At 40.3% G+C, this 18,240-nt stretch overlaps 1 protein-coding gene and 1 non-coding gene across 4 annotated transcripts in view; one reads left to right on the top strand and one right to left on the bottom strand.

The window, feature by feature from the left end:
- ABCC4 (ATP binding cassette subfamily C member 4 (PEL blood group)) overlaps positions 1-14,629 on the top strand; it is a 283,972-nt gene extending 269,343 nt beyond the window's left edge. For all 3 annotated transcript variants that reach the window (XM_055360589.2, XM_055360590.2, XM_055360591.2), the window contains one exon: positions 12,777-14,629. In XM_055360589.2, coding sequence (XP_055216564.1) covers positions 12,777-12,884 — 108 coding nt within the window. In that variant the 3' untranslated portion in view covers positions 12,885-14,629. The remainder of the gene's footprint in view (positions 1-12,776) is intronic.
- Positions 14,630-15,127: 498 nt separating this feature from the next.
- On the bottom strand, positions 15,128-15,232 carry LOC115930455 (U6 spliceosomal RNA). Its single transcript, XR_004067096.1, has one exon. It is a non-coding gene; the product is annotated as a U6 spliceosomal RNA (small nuclear RNA).
- Positions 15,233-18,240: the final 3,008 nt, after the last annotated feature.

Here is an 18,240-nt window from a genome sequence, read left to right as displayed (position 1 = left end):
GCAGTAAGAGTGAAACTCTGTCTCAAAAAAAAAAAAAAAAAAAAAAAAAAAAAGATGTAATTGCCATCAGGACAAATCAAGAATTTATAATATGTTATAGCTATAGCTTGAATAATCCTTGAAGTATGCTTATAAGGCATTAAAGACACGCAGGCTACGTGATCTCTTTCCAACAATGGTGATGCGGAAGTATGTCATTCTACAGATGTGATAACTGCAGTTTGATTTAAGGGACTTAGCCAGATGTCACGTGGTCACCTGTAATTCTTCCTTAAAATTCTGTGAGGTGAGAGTTGTATTGATGGAGGGAGGGAAGGAACATCCGATGTTGTTGGCTTAGGGTGGAAGGAGACTTCTAGCAGTACATGGTGAGGCTCCCATCAAAACTGTTCATCCGTAGGCATTATAATATGGGTATAATTTTCCTTCTTCATTGTTTTCTGTATTTTTCAGGTTTTCATCACTGTAGGTAGAATAAAATTGCTTGTTTGTGTGTAATATTTTAAATATCTATTACAGACAACAGAATAAGAAAATAGGGGCCAACATGGTGAAACCCCATTTCTACTAAAAATATAAAAATCAGCTGGGTGTAGTGGCGATTGCCTGTAATCCCAGCTACTTGGGAGGCTGAGGCAGGAAAATCACTTGAACCTGGGAGGTGGAGGTTGCAGTGAGCCAAGATCATGACACTGCACTCCAGCCTGGGCAACAGAGCGAGACACCATCTCAAAAAAAAAAAAAGACCAGGCATGGTGACTCACACCTGTAACCCCAGCACTTTGTTTGGGAGGCCGAGGCGGGTGGATCACGAGGTCAAGAGATAAAGACCATCCTGGCCAACATGGTGAAACCCATCTCTACTAAAAATACAAAAATTAGCTGGGCGTGGTGGCACACGTCTGTAGTCCCAGCTACTCGGGAGGCTGAGGCAGGAGAATAGCTTGAACCTGGGAGGCGGAGGTTGCAGTGAGCTGAGATGGTGCCACTGCACTCCAGCCTGGCAACAGAGCGAAACTCCATCTCAAAAAAAAAAAAAAAAAAAGAAAAAGAAAATATGTTCCCATATCTAATGGTATTTCTGTATTAAAGATTTATCCAAATAAAACCTAGGTTGCCTTCAGCTCCTATTTCATCTCATTCTCCACAGAAGTGAGGAACTATTCTTTCCACTGTCTGTAGGATATTTCTTTGAAACCTGCATTCATCCTCAAAATGATTCTGTAAATGCCTTTGTGTGCACAGTATTACGCTGGGCACTAACAAATACATTAAACATGCCCCTAGTCATTGACAATATAAACCAAAGAATAGAGCAGAGCAGAGATTTGATTGATGTGGTGAGCCCTGATGGCAATGATGATGATGATGATATGTGTCAGATGAGCACTGTGCACTTCTCATTATGCCTGTTTAAGAGGCTGAGGCGTAGAGAGGGAAGGAAATTGCCCACGATCTCATAGCTAGCAGAATTATAGGCAGAGTCCGGATTCAAGCCTGGCTTTAGGATCGACAAAAATCTATGTTCTGAATTTTCATAAGAATCACATTGTGTATGAATAAAGAGGGAAGCTGTACTTGAAGCACTGTATTTCTTTTATACTTGAAATTTACAGAATACTTTTATCTTCTAGCGTGTCTCCCAGCCAAAGCTTCCCTCATAAAACCCGATCAATCATTTGGGATTCCCTGTATAATCTAGTCACAAAAGAGCCAGGAACCTCAAAAACCCTTTTTGTTCTTTGGTACCTCAGGCATTTCACGTCAAAGAGATGTGTCCCTATCTATATATCAAAATACCTATTTTAAAAATATGTTATATATTATCAAGGCATGGAGTAATAAGAAATAGGTCATAGAATTTTAGCATGTTCCAACTAACATAAGATAATATAGTTCACCTTTGTTTTACAGATGAGGAAACTAAGGCCCCAAGAAGTAAGTGGGCCCTGACTAATTTATAGCAGAGACAGAATTAGGAATCTTTTTTTAAATCAATGTTTAATGCAAGTATAACATACATGTAGAAAGGGACATTGGTCATAGAATTTGAAATCTCAATTACTGGTCCAGTAATCTTCCATCTAATTCAACAATATTAATCGTAACTTACGTTCGTGTAGTTCTTTATAATTTATTTTACATTGTTTACATAGTTCTTACATGTATGATTCTACTTAATCCTCACAGCAGTCTGTAAGTCTTACTGTATTGATGAGGATGTTGGGTCATGTGTCTTCATGTGGACACAGAGCTGGTCCGTGGAGAACAGAAGGTAGATTGCTGGGGGAGGCCGATGTCTTCCCCTAAGTAGCGTTCTGTGTCAAGCCTGAAAACGCTGCTCCTTGTCTCATTTGGTATCCAAGATGCAGCTAGTCGCCCAAATTCACACAGTGGCAGAATTTCCTTCCTGGATTTTAGTCCTGCCTAACCGCTGGCTCAGGTCGCCTCCTCTACAGAAAGACATAAGGAAATACACAGCTTGATTCTCATCCAAGTTGAATATTTTCTTGACATTTCTGCATACACTTGGTCCTCTTAGGAGAACAAGCTGTCAGATTGTCAACCTTTTAAATGTGCAAGCATCAAATATCAATGCATCATTCACAACTGTAACACCGTGAGGATTAGTCTAAATCAACAAGCTTTTCACTCACAGATTAGAATTCATTTGTTGGAAGGAAAACTCAACATCTGGGAAAAGGTACTTCAAGTCACGTATTCTTGACCACGGAGTTGCTTTCCTGAAAATGCTGGTGCAGGCAAAGCTGAGTCTCTCTTTTGACTGACTTTTGCAGATGACTCAGAAAGTATTTTAATATTTTAAAGTAAATTTAAATTACATAATTACATTTCAGGTACATAAAGCTGAAGGGTGCACTGGTTTGCTCAGGCTGCCATAGCAAAGTAGCACAGACTAGCTGGCTTAACCCACAGCAGATTATGTTCTCACACTTCCGTGCTGGAGTCTGAGATCAGGGTGTCAGCAGGGCTGCTTTCCTCTGAGGCCTCTCTCCTTGGCTTGCAGATGGCTATGTGTTCACGGGGTCTGTTCACGGGGTCTTTTCTCTGTGTATGTCTGTGTCCTGATCACCTCTTTCTCTAAGGACACCAGTCATATTGGATCAGGGCCCACCCTAAAGGCCTCATTTTAACTTAATTACACCTTTAAAGACTTTCTCCAAATACAGTCACATTCTGATGTACTTGGGGGTTAGGACTTCAACACAGGAATTTAGGGGGATGCAAATCAGCCCATAACACAGGGTAAATGTCAATCGTTGTCTTCCCTGATGAAGCCGACCTAATTTGAGATTCCCAGTGAGTAACAGAGGTGCCATTTTATGCACTCATGAAATCGCCAGATACAACTCAAAAGGTATGAAATCCTGGCCAGGCGTGGTGGTTGACACCTGTAATCCCAGCACTTTAGGAAGTTGAGGCGGGTATATCACTTGAAGTCAGGAGTTCGAGACCAGCCTGGCCAACGTGGTGAAACCCTGTCTCTACTAAAAATAAAAAAATTAGCCAGGCATGGTGGCGCATGCTTGTAATCTCAGCTACTCGGGAGGCTGAGGCTGGAGAATCACTTGAACCCAGGAGATGGAGGTTGCAGTGAGCCTACGTCACACCACTGCACTCTAGCCTGGGCGGCAGAGCAAGACTCTGTCTCAAAAAAGATATGGATGGATGGATGGATGGATGGATGGATGGATGGATGGATGGATGGATGGATAGACAAGAAATCCTGACGTCCCGGATCCTAGGAGCCTGGGGCCTGTTTGAATAGGTGGAGGAGACACTTAGCAGCCAATGGCCTTACAGAAGTCACCCAAGGCCTGTGAGCCTCAGAGGCCTCACCTGTCATGGCAGGATTGCAGTACTGCTCCGGTTTCTTCACTGTTAACATGTATTAAATGAGATAGTGTATGTTTAAGTGATTCAAAGAATATAAGGCGTTTTACAGATATAAGCGAATTCTAGCTATTGGTTATAAAAGCTCAGTACTTTTTTAAGACTGTAGACTGAACTCTTGGCTCCCAATAATAGCAAAAGAAGTATCCAAAGTTTTGTAGCTTTATAGACTAAATAATTACAAATTATTTTTAAGAATCAGCTTACCAAATGATATATGCTCATGTTACAAAATTCAAAGCATTGATAGTTTTGCAAAAAACTTTAATAAGTAAAAATAAGTCACTCTGCCACACCTGCCCTTCATCACGCAGTTCCTCTGCCAGGTTTCAGCCCTGACACCTTCTTCTCCATTTTGTTGATGTATTCTGTGCATAAACAAGCATCCGTGCATATATAGCTTTTCTGGTTTTTGAGCACAAATGATAGCTATTCTTTATGGTTTTTCACTTAATATTATATTCCATATTATATCAATACATATAGTTACCTCATTTTATTATATATGTGTATTTATTAGCGTTCTCTCTCTCTCTTTCTCTCTCTCTCTCTCTCTCTCTCTCTATATATATATATATATATATGTATTTTTTTTTTAAAGCAGAGTTTCACTCCTGTTGCCCAGGCTGGACCTCTATGGTGCAGTCTCAGCTCACTGCAGTCTCCATCAAGTGATTCTCCTGCCTCAGCCTCCTGAGTAGCTGGGATTACAGGCGCCCACCACCATGCCTGGCTAGTTTTTTTGTATTTTTAGTAGAGATGGGTTTTTACCATGTTGGCCAGGCTGGTCTTGAACTCCTGACCTCAGGTAACCTACCCGCCTTGGCCTCCCAAAGTGCTGGGATTACAGGCATGAGCCACCATGCCTGGCCAGTTACCTCATTTTTTAATAGCTACCTAGTATTTATACTTTTTCCACTCTGTACTTTTCACTTTTCCCAATTAACTTCCAATTAAGTTAGCTATTTTTGTTTTTCTCCTGGTGAATGACTTATCAGATTTATTTACTAGTTTATATTCTGTTTTCCAGTTGATCAGTTTCTGCTTTTATCTTTATTACCTTTGTTTTTTGGTTTTTCTCGTTGCTTCTTCTTGAATGCATTTGTGTCCATTCTTTCTTCGTTAGTATTTTAGCACTGTGAATTTTCGTATTCTATAGGTTTTGATATGTAGTGCTTTCATTCATAGTTTATTTTTTATTTATACATTCTGTAATTTTGGATTTTAATTTTCTCTGGCCCAGAAATTATTGAAGAGGGAAGTTTTTAAAACTTTTTCGTGGTAGCGGTTTGTTTTTTCTGTTCATTTCTTTTCTGTTTTACTCATCAGTTTCATTTTCATTGCATGTCATCCATATCCTTTCTATCCATTTGGAATTTTCTTTGTGTCCTAGTTTTTCTAGATGTTCTTTGGGCATTGAAAAGATGATGTTATCTGTTTAAGGTATAGAGTTTAATAAGGTTTAATTAGTTCTACTTTGTTAATTACATTCTTATTAATCCTTATTTATATTGGTCTATTTTCTGTGACTTGGATCTAGAGGTGAATTAGTTTCACACTGTACATATTTCTCTTTGTAGTACCTGTCATTTTTGTTTTGGTAACTTTGATGCTATGGTTTTCAGTCCACAGATGTTTATAACTTGGGTTTCCACTATGAATTATATTTCCTGCCATTTTAACACACCTTTCTTTGATTCATGTAATGGTTTTGGTCCTAAATCCACACTGGTTCAAAACTAGACTGGGTCGCGTGCTTTTACTTTGCTTTCTTTGTCTGCTATACATGGGATTGTCTTTGAATATCCAAAGGTGTGTCTCCTATATATGACGTGGTTAGGTTTTACTCTGAGATTTAATCTTAGCCTTTGTTTTTAATAGATGATTTTAGTACATTTACATTTATTGAGATTATAAGTATGTTTTGTCTTAGTTCTGTCATGTTATGCTTTCAGTTTTTAGTATTCCTTTTTACCTTTTAATTTGTAGTAGATAATTTTTGTTTCCTTGAATATTGTTTTGCATGTGTTCCTTTTGTTTCCTCTAAATGCTGTTTCTTGACTCCCCATTATAAACAATAACAATGTAAATACACTTCTGTCTCCATCCTACCACCAAATTTTAGCTTAGTTTTTCTTCTATTTGCCTTCAAACCCCAAATATACTTAAGCCTCTGTTATTTGACTTTTCTTTAAATGATACTTTCTCCATCTTTTAGTTAGCTAAAGTTTATCCTTCAGTACTTTTTAAACCTCAGGCTACAACCCATTAGTGGTGCCGTGGAATCAGTTTGTTCCATCATGACTAGTGTGTTTTAAGATGTAAAATAGAATAGAATGGAATAGAAGAAAAATAACGTGTATCTTTCATAGTAATGGTAATATTTTTTGAAATGCTTTTCAGTATAGATACAGATATAGGTAGTGGATGCGTACCAAGTCCCTATGTACAGTGAAATGTGCCACCCATTATTGTGGGTGGCAGTTTAAAAAAAAAAGTTGCAAAGCAATGCTCTATACCATCTCAAAGGGAAAGGTTCCTTGGAATTTAGAATCCCTGACTTATTGCATGTCTGAAATCTTTGTTACCCCTCTGACTTAAATGTGGTGGCTGTACCATGGCACACATTTACCTATGTGACAAACCTGCATGTTCTGCACATGTATCCTGGAATTTAACATAAAAATAAAAATTTTAATAAGTTGTGGTTATAAAATTATTGGGTCACACCTTCTTTCACTTAGTATGTTGCAGCGTTTGCTCTAAGGTCTTCTTGTGTTGTCTGTTCATATGGAGATGTCTATGACCACGTTTGACATAACTCAGCCTTTTTTCTTTCTTTCTTTTTCTTTTTTTTTTGAGACAGGGTCTTGCTATGTTGTCCAGGCTGGAGTGCAGTGGCACAATCATAGCTCACTGGAGCCTTAACCTCCCAGGCTCAAGCAATGCTCCCTTCTCAGCCTCCCTTGAAGCTGGAACTAGAGGCACATGCCACCATACCTGGCTAATTTTTTTTTTCCCCCATAGAGACAAGGTCTCACTATGTTTTCCACGCTGGTCTTGAACTCCTGGGCTCAAACCATCATCCCACCTTGGCCTCCCAAAGTGCTGGGATTACAGATGTGTGCCACTATGCCCAGCCAGATCTTTTTTCTTGTATGCTGAAAGGGTCATTAGTTTTCCTAGGACATTATTGTGCAGTCTTTCAGACTTTGATTCAAGTTTTCTTTTTTTTCTGAAAGTTTACTTGAGTTATATCCTTGAATTTTTTTTATTTGATTATATTCTCCTCTTTACAAATATCTATCGTGTATATGTTTTATGTCCTTTGTCTATTTTGTAAAGCTATTTTCTCCTTAATCCTTTTTAGTTCTTTATTAACTTTTAGTTATTTTATTTGTTTGCTCAATCCTATCCTGTGTCTCACACTGTTTTTTCAGCATTGGCTAATCTTTGTGCTGCCTTCAGTAGAAATGCCACTTGTTTTTTTATTTTTCATTTTTCCTTTTTTGAGACAGAGTCTCCGTCTATTCCGCAAACTGGAGTACAGTGGCGTGCTCTTGGCTCACTGCACACTCCAACTCCCGGTTCAAGCAATTCTTATGCTTCAGCCTCCCAAGTAGCTGGGATTACAGGTGTGCGCCACCACAGCTGGCTAATTCTTGTAGTTTTACAATATTTCATTATGTTCGTTATATGATACAAGTTTTCATTATGTTTGCCAGGCTGGCCTCGAACTCCTGGCCTCAAGTGATCCTCCCACCTCAGCCTCCCAAAGTGCTGGGATTACAGGTGTGAGCCACTGCACCCAGCCCATTTCTTTGATATTTCCACTTTTCTCTTCCACTTCACTTTTGACCACTGTCAACTCATGTTTCAGCATCTTCTGTTGCTCTGCCATGTTTTCCTGTATTTTTGTATCTCTGTTATGCACAGCCTGATCATTCTGCTGCATTTTCTTTGAATGTATTATATTCATAAACTTTATGTGCTCAACATTTGTCATGTGTTTATCTTACTTCATTTCTTATTTGTATAATCTCCAGGCCCTGTACTACTCTTAAAATTATAATAATAATTTTTATTATTCCTACTCCTCACCTATGACTAAAACGAACTCTTCCTAGACCAGATAGTTACAGGATAGTTGTGGCTAGGGCCTTGTTTCTGGCTAAAGGGAATTTTCTGTGCTTAATGTAGAAGTACTTTATGACCCAGAGAGGCTGCGTGTGTGGTGGGGGGGATGCAGGGAGGGATGTGAGTGTGTATGTGTATGGGTGTATGGGTGTGTGGGTGTGTGTGTGTGGGGTTGGGGTGTGTATGGGTGTGTGGTGGTGTGGGGGGGTGTGTGTGTATGGGTATGGTGGGGGTGTGTGGGTGTGGGGGGGAGGGTGTGTGAGGGTGTGGGGGTGTGTATGTGTATGGGTGTGGTGGGTGTGTGTATGGGTGTGTGGGTGTGTGTGTGTGAGGGGTGTGGGTGTGTGGTGGGGTGGGAGGGTGTGTGTGGGGGGTGTGTGTATGAGTATGTGGGGGTGTGTATGGGTGTGTGGTGGGGGTGTGGTGGCTGTGGGTGTATGTGGGTGTGTGGTGGGGTTGTGTGGTGGGTGTGGGGGGGTATGTGTGTGGGGGTGGGAGGGTGTGTGGGGTGTGGGTGTGTGTGGTGGGTGTGTGGGTGTGGGTGTGTGTGGGTGGGTGTGTATGGGTGTGGGGGTGTGGCTGTGGGGGTGTGGGGGTCTGGTGTGTGTGTATGGGTGTGTGGGTGTGTATGGGTGTGTGGTGGGGTGTGGGGGTGTGTGGGTGTGGGTGTGTGTATGGGTGTGTGGGTGTGTGGGGGGTGGGTGTGTGTGGGTGTGGTGGGGGTGTGTATGGGTGTGTGGGGGGAGGGTGTGTGTGAGGGGGTGTGGGGGTGTGTATGTGTATGGGTATGTGGTGGGTGTGTGTATGGGTGTGTGGGTGTGTGTGTGGGTGTGTATTGGTGTGTGGTGTGTGGGGGGGTGGGAGGGTGTGTGGTGGGGGTGTGTGTGTATGAGTATGTGGGGGTGTGTGTATGGGTGTGTGGTGGGGGTGTGGGTATATGTGTGTGGGTGGGTATGTGTGTATGGGTGTGGGGGTGTGGCTGTGTGTGGGGGTGTGGGGGTCTGGTGTGTGTGTGTATGGGTGTGTAGGTGTGTGTGTGTGAGGGGGTGTGGGTGTGTATGGGTGTGTGGTGGGGGTATGTGTGTGGGGGTGGGTGTGTGTGGGGTGTGTGGGTGTGTGTGTTGGTATGTGTGTGGGTGTGTGTGGGGTGTGTATGTGGGTGTGTGTATGCGTGTGTGTGTGGGTTTGTGTGGGGGTGTGTGGTGTGTGGGGGGGTGTGGGTGTGGGGGTGGTGTGGGTGTGTGTATATGTGAAATTGAGAGTGCATGTTTTGCCTTTCTTCCTCCTTAGCTTACAGAATTGGGCATTTGCAATCTGTCTTCTGTCAGGACCTCACCAATGTACATAGGTCAGTCAAAGATGTTTCTAATTGATTCTTTATTGACATACCTTAGCGCTCCTCCAATTAACTGGAGAATTCCTGTGATTGTTGAGGCTTGCTCTTCATAGACATCTTCTCAGCCTTGCCACAGCCCCATTGGTTCCAGTTGCATATGGCAGCCCTTCATGATATTTTACCATTCAGGCTCTCCTGATTTCACAAAGATTTAGCTTATTTTTTATTAATGAATATCTTTGATGTTCAGAGTGGTTTCTGAAAGGAAAAGGAGAGGAAATTCATTACTCCATTATCTTAAAAGCAGAAGTCCTTTCTAAGTCTCCATTACTCTTTGACAATATGTATGCCAATTATGTACACCAAAATTAGACTGGCTTTAAAAATGATGAACTTGAGGCCTTGAGAGTTACTGTGATTGAATTAGGGCCATACACATCAGTAAAAATGAACTGACAGGGTCTTGAGCCTGAATTCAATACATCAGATGGTATCTTAGGAATGCAATGCCAATCAAAGCCCAGTTGCTCTCCTTTGTCCACGTGCGGGAGCTTGTATTGCTGTGTTGATTTTAGTAAAATCTAGCTCTGTTATGGTGGCTTTACTGATGAGTTAGAGTTTAAATATCAACTTAGTTTCAACCTACATTAGAGGACCTATAATGGAGCAAACTCAAGAGAAGAAGGAAAAGAGGGACAAGGTTTCCCATACTCACTGACCTGATACTCTTCTTGCCGCAAACGTGAACGCTTATGGCATTGTCTCCCTTAAGCTTCACAGTCCTTCTGACCTGCTGTTATTATCCCCTTTTGACACATGAAAATGCTAAAGTACAAGAAGCTGAGTAACTTTTTTTTTTTTTTTGAGACAGAGTCTCACTCTGTCGCCCAGGCTGGAGTGTAGTGTTGCAGTCTCGGCTCACTGCAATCTCTGCCTTCTGGGTTCAAGTGATTCTCCTGCCTCAGGCTCCCAAGTAGCTGGGACTACAAGCGTGCACCACCATGCCTGGCTAATTTTTGTATTTTTAGTAGAGATGGGGTTTCGCCATGTTGGCCAGGCTGGTCTCAAACTCCTGACCTCAAGTGATCCACCTGCCTTGGCCTCCCAAACTGCTGAGATTACAGGTGTGAGCCACCACGCCCAGCCTGAGTAAGTTTTCAAAGCCACCAGTTCAAAAGTGTTCATACTCCATCTTCTATGATCTTTCAGTTCTGCCTTTCTGCCTCCCAGGTTACCATATTCATTCAGTTGAAATTGTCTCAGCCACAGCTTTGGGATTCTGTAAAGATAAAAGATGCACCAGAGGGATTCCTAAATGCTTTGTCTTCATCCTTCAAGCTGGGCGATACCTCCGCATTCTGTGTGCTTAGGGGCCACTTCTCTGAGCAGCATTCATCATGACACCCAACACTAATGCAGCAGGTTTTCAACCTGTAGTTTGTAGCCATTAATCAGTTCCTGTGACGTAAGCTATTGTTATCTCATGTTACAGATGAGGCAGCTGGTAGAGAGAGTGGTTAGGTAATTTTTCCAGAATCAGCAGTGAATCCAGGAGAGAGCTGAGACTGGACCTGTCTATCCCAGACATAGCTTACAATATGAGGGCTTTGCTAAAAGTAGTTCAGTAATCTCAACTCCCTTCATCACCTGCACTGTAAAAAAGATGTTTCATCTCACCTGTGCTGTTACCCATAGTGTGTTATAAAACCTGGTAGCAGAAGAGAAAAAGAAAGGTCAAATCAAAGACTATATACACAGGAAGTTTGTTTTTGACTAAGTATTTCAGACCATGAAGCTAAGACCATTTGGGTTTAAAGTTGCTAATAACAACACTTTCTTTATATATATATATAAAAATACATCAAGAGGGTTACACAGAAGGAAGCAGCCTATTTGGGGAAGGCTATCAAGCAGTAGAAAGTGATGTGAATGTCTATTTGTTCTTTTGGCTGTTTTTAGTTTCACTACAGAATAGCCTTTTTGGAGTACATAAATCTATAACCACACAAAATATGGCTAGCTTAAAAAAGTGGGAGAGGGAGATGATATGAAATTATCCCCTGAAAAGTCTTACTTTTGAACACTTGCATTATAATGGAAATAGCCTCAGATTTCTTCTGGTGGCATTCCAGCATTATTGGACAATTTATTTTCTCCTTAAGTGACATTTTAGTACATTGTGTGTTATATGTAATGATGTTTCTGGAGTAACAAGTGTGCAAGAAGTGAGAGAAAAAGAAAGTACACTTAATATGTAGGCAGGTGTCTCAGCACTTTCTTTTTTGTACGTGAATCCCATTATCTCCAGTGATAACTTTGTTGACAGCATCCACCAATATATTCAGAGCAAGGTTTTATAAAATAGATCCAGAATCGTATGACTAAGAGACCCAGGTGACACGTGTCAGCCTCAGATAGTTGCTACATTTTCTGTTTTAAAGACTCAAACAAAACTTTTCACATTCTTCTTTGGGGAAAAAAAATTACATTTGAAATCCTTTGTCACCCAAACACATTTTGAGATAAGAGCTCACAAGTCTTGACATTATTTCATTTTGTTATGCGCATCTGTCAAGGAACCAAGATACGATACAGCTCCTAAAAACTGATGATTGTGGAACAGAGAAACTTGACAGCATTTCATTTCCTTTATGTTCTGATTATACGTTTATCAGAAAACCTGTATCTCTTCTAGTACAGCTAGAAATTGGTAGAATTCAGGAACTCAAAGGCTTGGCAAAGAACTGTCCTATTATTTGGTATCATCTTACATTTTAGAGAAGTTGCTTGGTTGAGTCATTGTTAAAGCTTTTGCTTCTCCTTTCATTATTGTGGGCCACTATCCACAGACCACATTTCTATAGGCCCTGTAACTGCTTTGCCGCACAAATTAAACGCCGGGATGTTTCATACGTATACGCCAGCATTTCAATGCTTGTCATTCAGAGTTTATAAAATATAGGGATTACAACTTGATATTAACATCCAAATCTATTGTGCTCATTTTATGTGTGAAAATGAGAAACCCTCGTGCAGACGCTAGATTTCCCAGCCTCTTTGTCACCCTGTTTTTAATTTATCTCCAGGTTTTGAGTCAGTAAAATGATTCTGCTTATCAATTTAATACAGAGATAAAACATATCTATGAATCAGAGTGATTGGAACTAAAATGGATCTACAGGTTGTTTGGCATTCAGCCCAGCCCTGCTGAGGGTTTTAGTGGGGCTAATTTCTCTGTACAGTAGATTCATCCCTGTTCTTAAATTGTGCCTCAGTGAGGGATATGATTTGCTTCACATGAAGAAGTGGACACAGAAGTGCATTGTTTCAGGGAGGAGACTTTAAAATTTTGAAACATTCTTTTTATGCTTACCTTTTTTTTTTTCAGGTATACTTCAAAAGAAATTATCCACATATTGGTCACACTGACCACATGGTTACAAACACTTCCAATGGACAGCCCTCGACCTTAACTATTTTCGAGACAGCACTGTGAATCCAACCAAAACGTCAAGTCTGTTCCGAAGGCATTTTCCACTAGTTTTTGGACTATGTAAACCACATTGTACTTTTTTTTTACTTTGGCAACAAATATTTATACATACAAGATGCTAGTTCATTTGAATATTTCTCCCAACTTATCCAAGGATCTCCAGCTCTAACAAAATGGTTTATTTTTATTTAAATGTCAGTAGTTGTTTTTTAAAATCCAAATCAGAGGTGCAGGCCACCAGTTAAATGCTGTCTATCAGGTTTTGTGCCTTAAGAGACTACAGAGTCAAAGCTCATTTTTAAAGGAGTAGGACAAAGTTGTCACAGGTTTTTGTTGTTGTTTTTACTGCCCCCAAAATTACATGTTAATTTCCATTTATATCAGGGATTCTATTTACTTGAAGACTGTGAAGTTGCCATTTTGTCTCATTGTTTTCTTTGACATAACTAGGATCCATTATTTCCCCTGCAGGCTTCTTGTTAGAAAATAGTACAGTTACAACCAATAGGAACAAGAAAAAGAAAAAGTTTGTGACATTGTAGTAGGGAGTATGTACCCCTTACTCCCCACCAAAAAAAAAAAAAGGATACATGGTTAAAGGATAGAAGGACAATATTTTATCATATGTTCTAAAAGAGAAGGAAGAGAAAATACTACTTTCTCAAAATGGAAGCCCTTAAAGGTGCTTTGATACTGAAGGACACAAGTGTGACCGTCCATCCTCCTTTAGAGTTGCATGACTTGGACACGGTAACTGTTGCAGTTTTAGACTCAGCATCGTGACACTTCCCAAGAAGGCCAAACCTCTAACCGACATTCCTGAAATACGTGGCATTATTCTTTTTTGGATTTCTCATTTATGGAAGGCTAACCCTCTGTTGACTGTAAGCCTTTTGGTTTGGGCTGTATTGAAATCCTTTCTAAATTGCATGAATAGGCTCTGCTAACGTGATGAGACAAACGGAAAATTATTGCAAGCATTGACTATAATTATGCAGTACGTTCTCAGGATGCATCCAGGGGTTCATTTTCATGAGCCTGTCCAGGTTAGTTTACTCCTGACCACTAATAGCATTGTCATTTGGGCTTTCTGTTGAATGAATCAACAAACCACAATACTTCCTGGGACCTGTTGTACTTTATTTGAACTATGAGTCTTTAATTTTTCTTGATGATGGTGGCTGTAATATGTTGAGTTCAGTTTACTAAAGGTTTTACTATTATGGTTTGAAGTGGAGTCTCATGACCTCAGAATAAGGTGTCACCTCCCTGAAATTGCATATATATGTATATATAGACATGCACACGTGTGCATTTGTTTGTATACATATATTTGTCCTTCATATAGCAAGTTTTTTGACTCATCAGCAGAGAGCAACAGATGTTTTATTGAGTGAAGCCTTAAAAAGCACACACCACACACAGCTAACTGCCAAAATACATTGACTGTAGTAGCTGTTCAACTCCTAGTACTTAGAAATACATGTATGGTTAATGTTCAGTCCAATAAACCACACACAGTAAATGTTTATTAATAGTCATGGTTCGTATTTTAGGTGACTGAAATTACAACAGTGATCATAATGAGGTTTGTTAAAACGTTAGCTATATTCAAAATGTCTATATGTTTATTTGGACTTTTGAGGTTAAAGACAGTCGTATAAACGTCCTGTTTTTGTTTTAATGTTATCATAGAATTTTTTAATGAAACTAAATTCAATTGAAATAAATGATAGTTTTCATCTCCATTCAGAGATCTGTATTTCTGTGCTTCAAGGGATTCCTGACTCATGTTCTTGCTGATGAATGCCAGTGAGTTTTCCTGAGATCGAAAAATACAGTATCAAAGGATACCTTCTATCATCAACCGGTTCTCTTGGCAAATTATGTGTACCAAGTATTCTAACGGGTAGATTTCAGTGTGTTTGAGACAGTTTGAAGCAGTTGCTATTTAAGCAAGTCCATTAGCACCGTTCTAGGAAGAAAGAGTATTAGCTTATGCCTCAGGCTTGAGCAGTATTAAATGGTTGAGGATTTTGCTTTTGGTTTTGGTTTTTAAGGTGACTTTGTCCAAAACTAACAAGAAACATCTACTGCTGTTACACTGAAATCACTATTAAATAATGATGCTCAAAGTGTGGTCCCTGGACCAGCAGCATAGCGCATCACCTGGGAACTCGTTAGAAATGCACATTTTTGTGCCTCACCACAGATCTACTGAATCAGAAACTCTGGTGATGGGGACCAGGAATGTGTGTTTTAACAAGCCCTAGGGTGATTTTTTTTAAGGGGCCATGGTAATCTTCTCTGTATCATTACAATTTTAGTATATGTGCTACTGAAGCGAGCGCCCTAAGTGTGATTCTGATGCAGGCTGAAGTCTGAGAACCGGTACCATAAACTTAAAGAACTCTTAAAACTCATTAAGAAAAACACAGAAAGCCCAATTAGAGAAATGGACAAGAGATTTGAATGGGTATTTCACAAAAGAGAATATCCAAATGGCCAATAACTGGAAAAGTGCTCACTCTTTATTAGTTACCATGAAAATGCAAATTAAAACCACTATGAGATACCACTAGACACCCACTAGAATGTGTAAAATGTAACAGACTGAGAATACCAACCCAGTGCCAATGAAGCAACAGGAATTCTCATGTACTGCCATGTAAGTATATTGAAAAACCATCTTCGGAAAACAATTTGACAGCATTGACTCAAACTGCACACTTTGCGATCTGTTTGTAGCACTCCAAATGTGTACACATGTGCACCAAGAGATGTTGTCAAGGCTGTTCCTAGAAACATAATTCCTAATAGCCCAAACGAGATAATCCAAATACTCATCAACAGCAGAAGGAAAACAAATTATGAGGTATTAAAATACTTCTACAGCAATGAAAGCAATTGACTACATGAAGAACTCATGAGTTTCACAGACATAATATTTATCCCAAAGAAACCTGGCCCGAAAGAATATTTATGATCCCATTTATATAAAATTCAAAAATGTTACAGCTGAACAAAGGAGTGCAACACCAGAACAGTTCATAACTTTGGGGAGATGGAAGGTGTTGGTAATTAGGGGAAATACACATGAATCTTCTAGGATACTTAAAATATTTTTTGTGGCCGGGCATGGTGGCTCATGCCTGTAATCCCAGCACTTTGGGAGGCCGAGGCGGGCAGATCACGAGGTCAGGAGATCGAGACCATCCTGGCTAACAACGGTGAAACCCCGTCTCTAGTAAAAAATACAAAATATTAGCCGGGCGTCGTGGTGGGCGCCTGTAGTCCCAGCTACTCGGGAGGCTGAGGCAGGAGAATGGCGTGAACCTGGGAGGCGGAGCTTGCAGTGAGCCGAGATCGAGCCACTACACTCCAACCTGGGCGACACAGCGAGACTCCATCTCAAAAAGAAAAAAAATTTTTTTGTTTGGCTGGGTGGTGATTAGATCGTTATTAATTGAACACTTTTATGTGTCATACTTCACACAGAGTTAACTTTTTAAAAAGTTGGTCTTGTTTTTCCTTTAGAATCTCAGATACAGTGCTTCAGTCTTCAAAAAGGGAATAATTTACACGTAGGAAATTACTTCTGCTGAGTTCTTAAAATAAGAGGCTCGTTGACGGTTGTCTTTTGTGGTCCATCACAGCTGATGCATCTGATGGTTTTGGTACCTGAGAAGCCAAGGTCTATATTTTCTCTAACCAATAAATAAAATAAATCTCACTTCCTCTTCAATTTTAGGATAAGTACAAAAATAAGGAACTCTAAGATTTTTCTGGATTCTATTTGTTTAACCACTCTACTGAGGTATGACTGGCATATAGAAAGTTATACATATTTAATGTGTATGCTTTGTGTTTGGAGACAAATATCACCTATGAAACCATCACCACATTCTATGTCATAAACATGTCCATCACCTCAAAGTTTCCACCTGCTCATTTTCTATTTTTTAATCTCCATTAGAGGAGATGAGGTACATAAATAAAATAATTTCAGGGACTTGGTCTCGGCAAAGATGTATGGCTAAGACTTCAAGGACAGGCAACTTAAATAGACAAATGGGACTATATTAAACTAAAAAGCTTCTGCACAGCAAAGGAAGCAGTCAACAGAGTGAAGAGACAACCTGTTGAATGGGAGAAAATATTCGCAAAGTATTCATCCAGCAAGGGACTAATACCTAGAATATACGAGGAACTGCAACAACTGAATAGTAAAAGACCCACATAATTCCATTAAAAAGTGGGGAAATGACATGAATAGGCATTTCTTAAAAGAGGACATACAAATGTCCAACAAATATATGAGAAATGCTCAACATCACTAACCATCCAGGAAACTCAAATCAAAACCACAGTGAGATATCACCACAATGAGATATCACCTTCCCCTGGTTAGAATGGCTATTATTAAAATGAGAATAATAACGGATCCTAGTGACAATGCAGAAAAGAGGGAACTTTTATATACTGTTAGTGGGAATGTAAATTAATAGAATCCTATGGAAAATAGTATGGAGATTTCTTTTTTTTTTTTGAGATGGAGTCTCGCTCTGTTGCCCAGGCTGGAGTGCAGTGGCATGATCTTGGCCCACTGTGACATCCGCCTCCTGGATTCAAGCGATTCTCTTGCCTCAGCCTCCCAAGTAGCTGGGATTATAGGCACCCACCACCATGCCCAGCTAATTTTTGTATTGTTAGTAGAGATGGGGTTTCACCATGTTGACCAGGCTGGTCTCAAACTCCTGACCTCAGGTGATTCACCTGCCTTGGCCTCCCAAAGTGATGGGATTACAGGTGTGAGCCACCATGCCCAGCCTGGTATAGAGATTTCTAAACAAACCTAAAAATAGATGTCCTTACGGCTGGGCGCGGTGGCTCATGCCTGTAATCTGAGCTCTTTGGGAGGCTGAGACAGATGGATCACCTGAGGTCAGGAGTTCGAGACCAGCCTGGCCAGTATGGTGAAACCCCATCCCTACTAAAAATATAAAAATTAGCCAGACATCGTGGCACATGCCTGTAATCTGTAATCCTAGCTACTCGGCAGGCTGAGGCAGGAGAATTGCTTGAACCCGAGAGACAGAGGCTGCAGTGAGCCGAGGTCATGCCACTGCACTCCAGCCTGGATAACAGAATAAGACTCTGTCTTAAAAAAAAAAAAAAAGATGTACCATACAAACCAGCAATCTCACCAACTGTGTATTTACCCAAAGGAAAAGAAACATATATATTTCTTTCATCAGTATATCAAAGGGATACCTGCACTCTTATGTTTATCATAGCACTATTCACAATAGCAAAAATATGGCATTAACCTAAGTGTCCATCAATGGATGAAATAATT

Source organism: Gorilla gorilla, chromosome 14 (assembly GCF_029281585.2).
Source record: "Gorilla gorilla gorilla isolate KB3781 chromosome 14, NHGRI_mGorGor1-v2.1_pri, whole genome shotgun sequence".
NCBI classification, from domain to species: domain Eukaryota; kingdom Metazoa; phylum Chordata; class Mammalia; order Primates; family Hominidae; genus Gorilla; species Gorilla gorilla.
The sequence above is the reverse complement of the archived record's forward strand: the minus strand, read 5'-3'. Positions and strand labels throughout refer to the sequence as shown.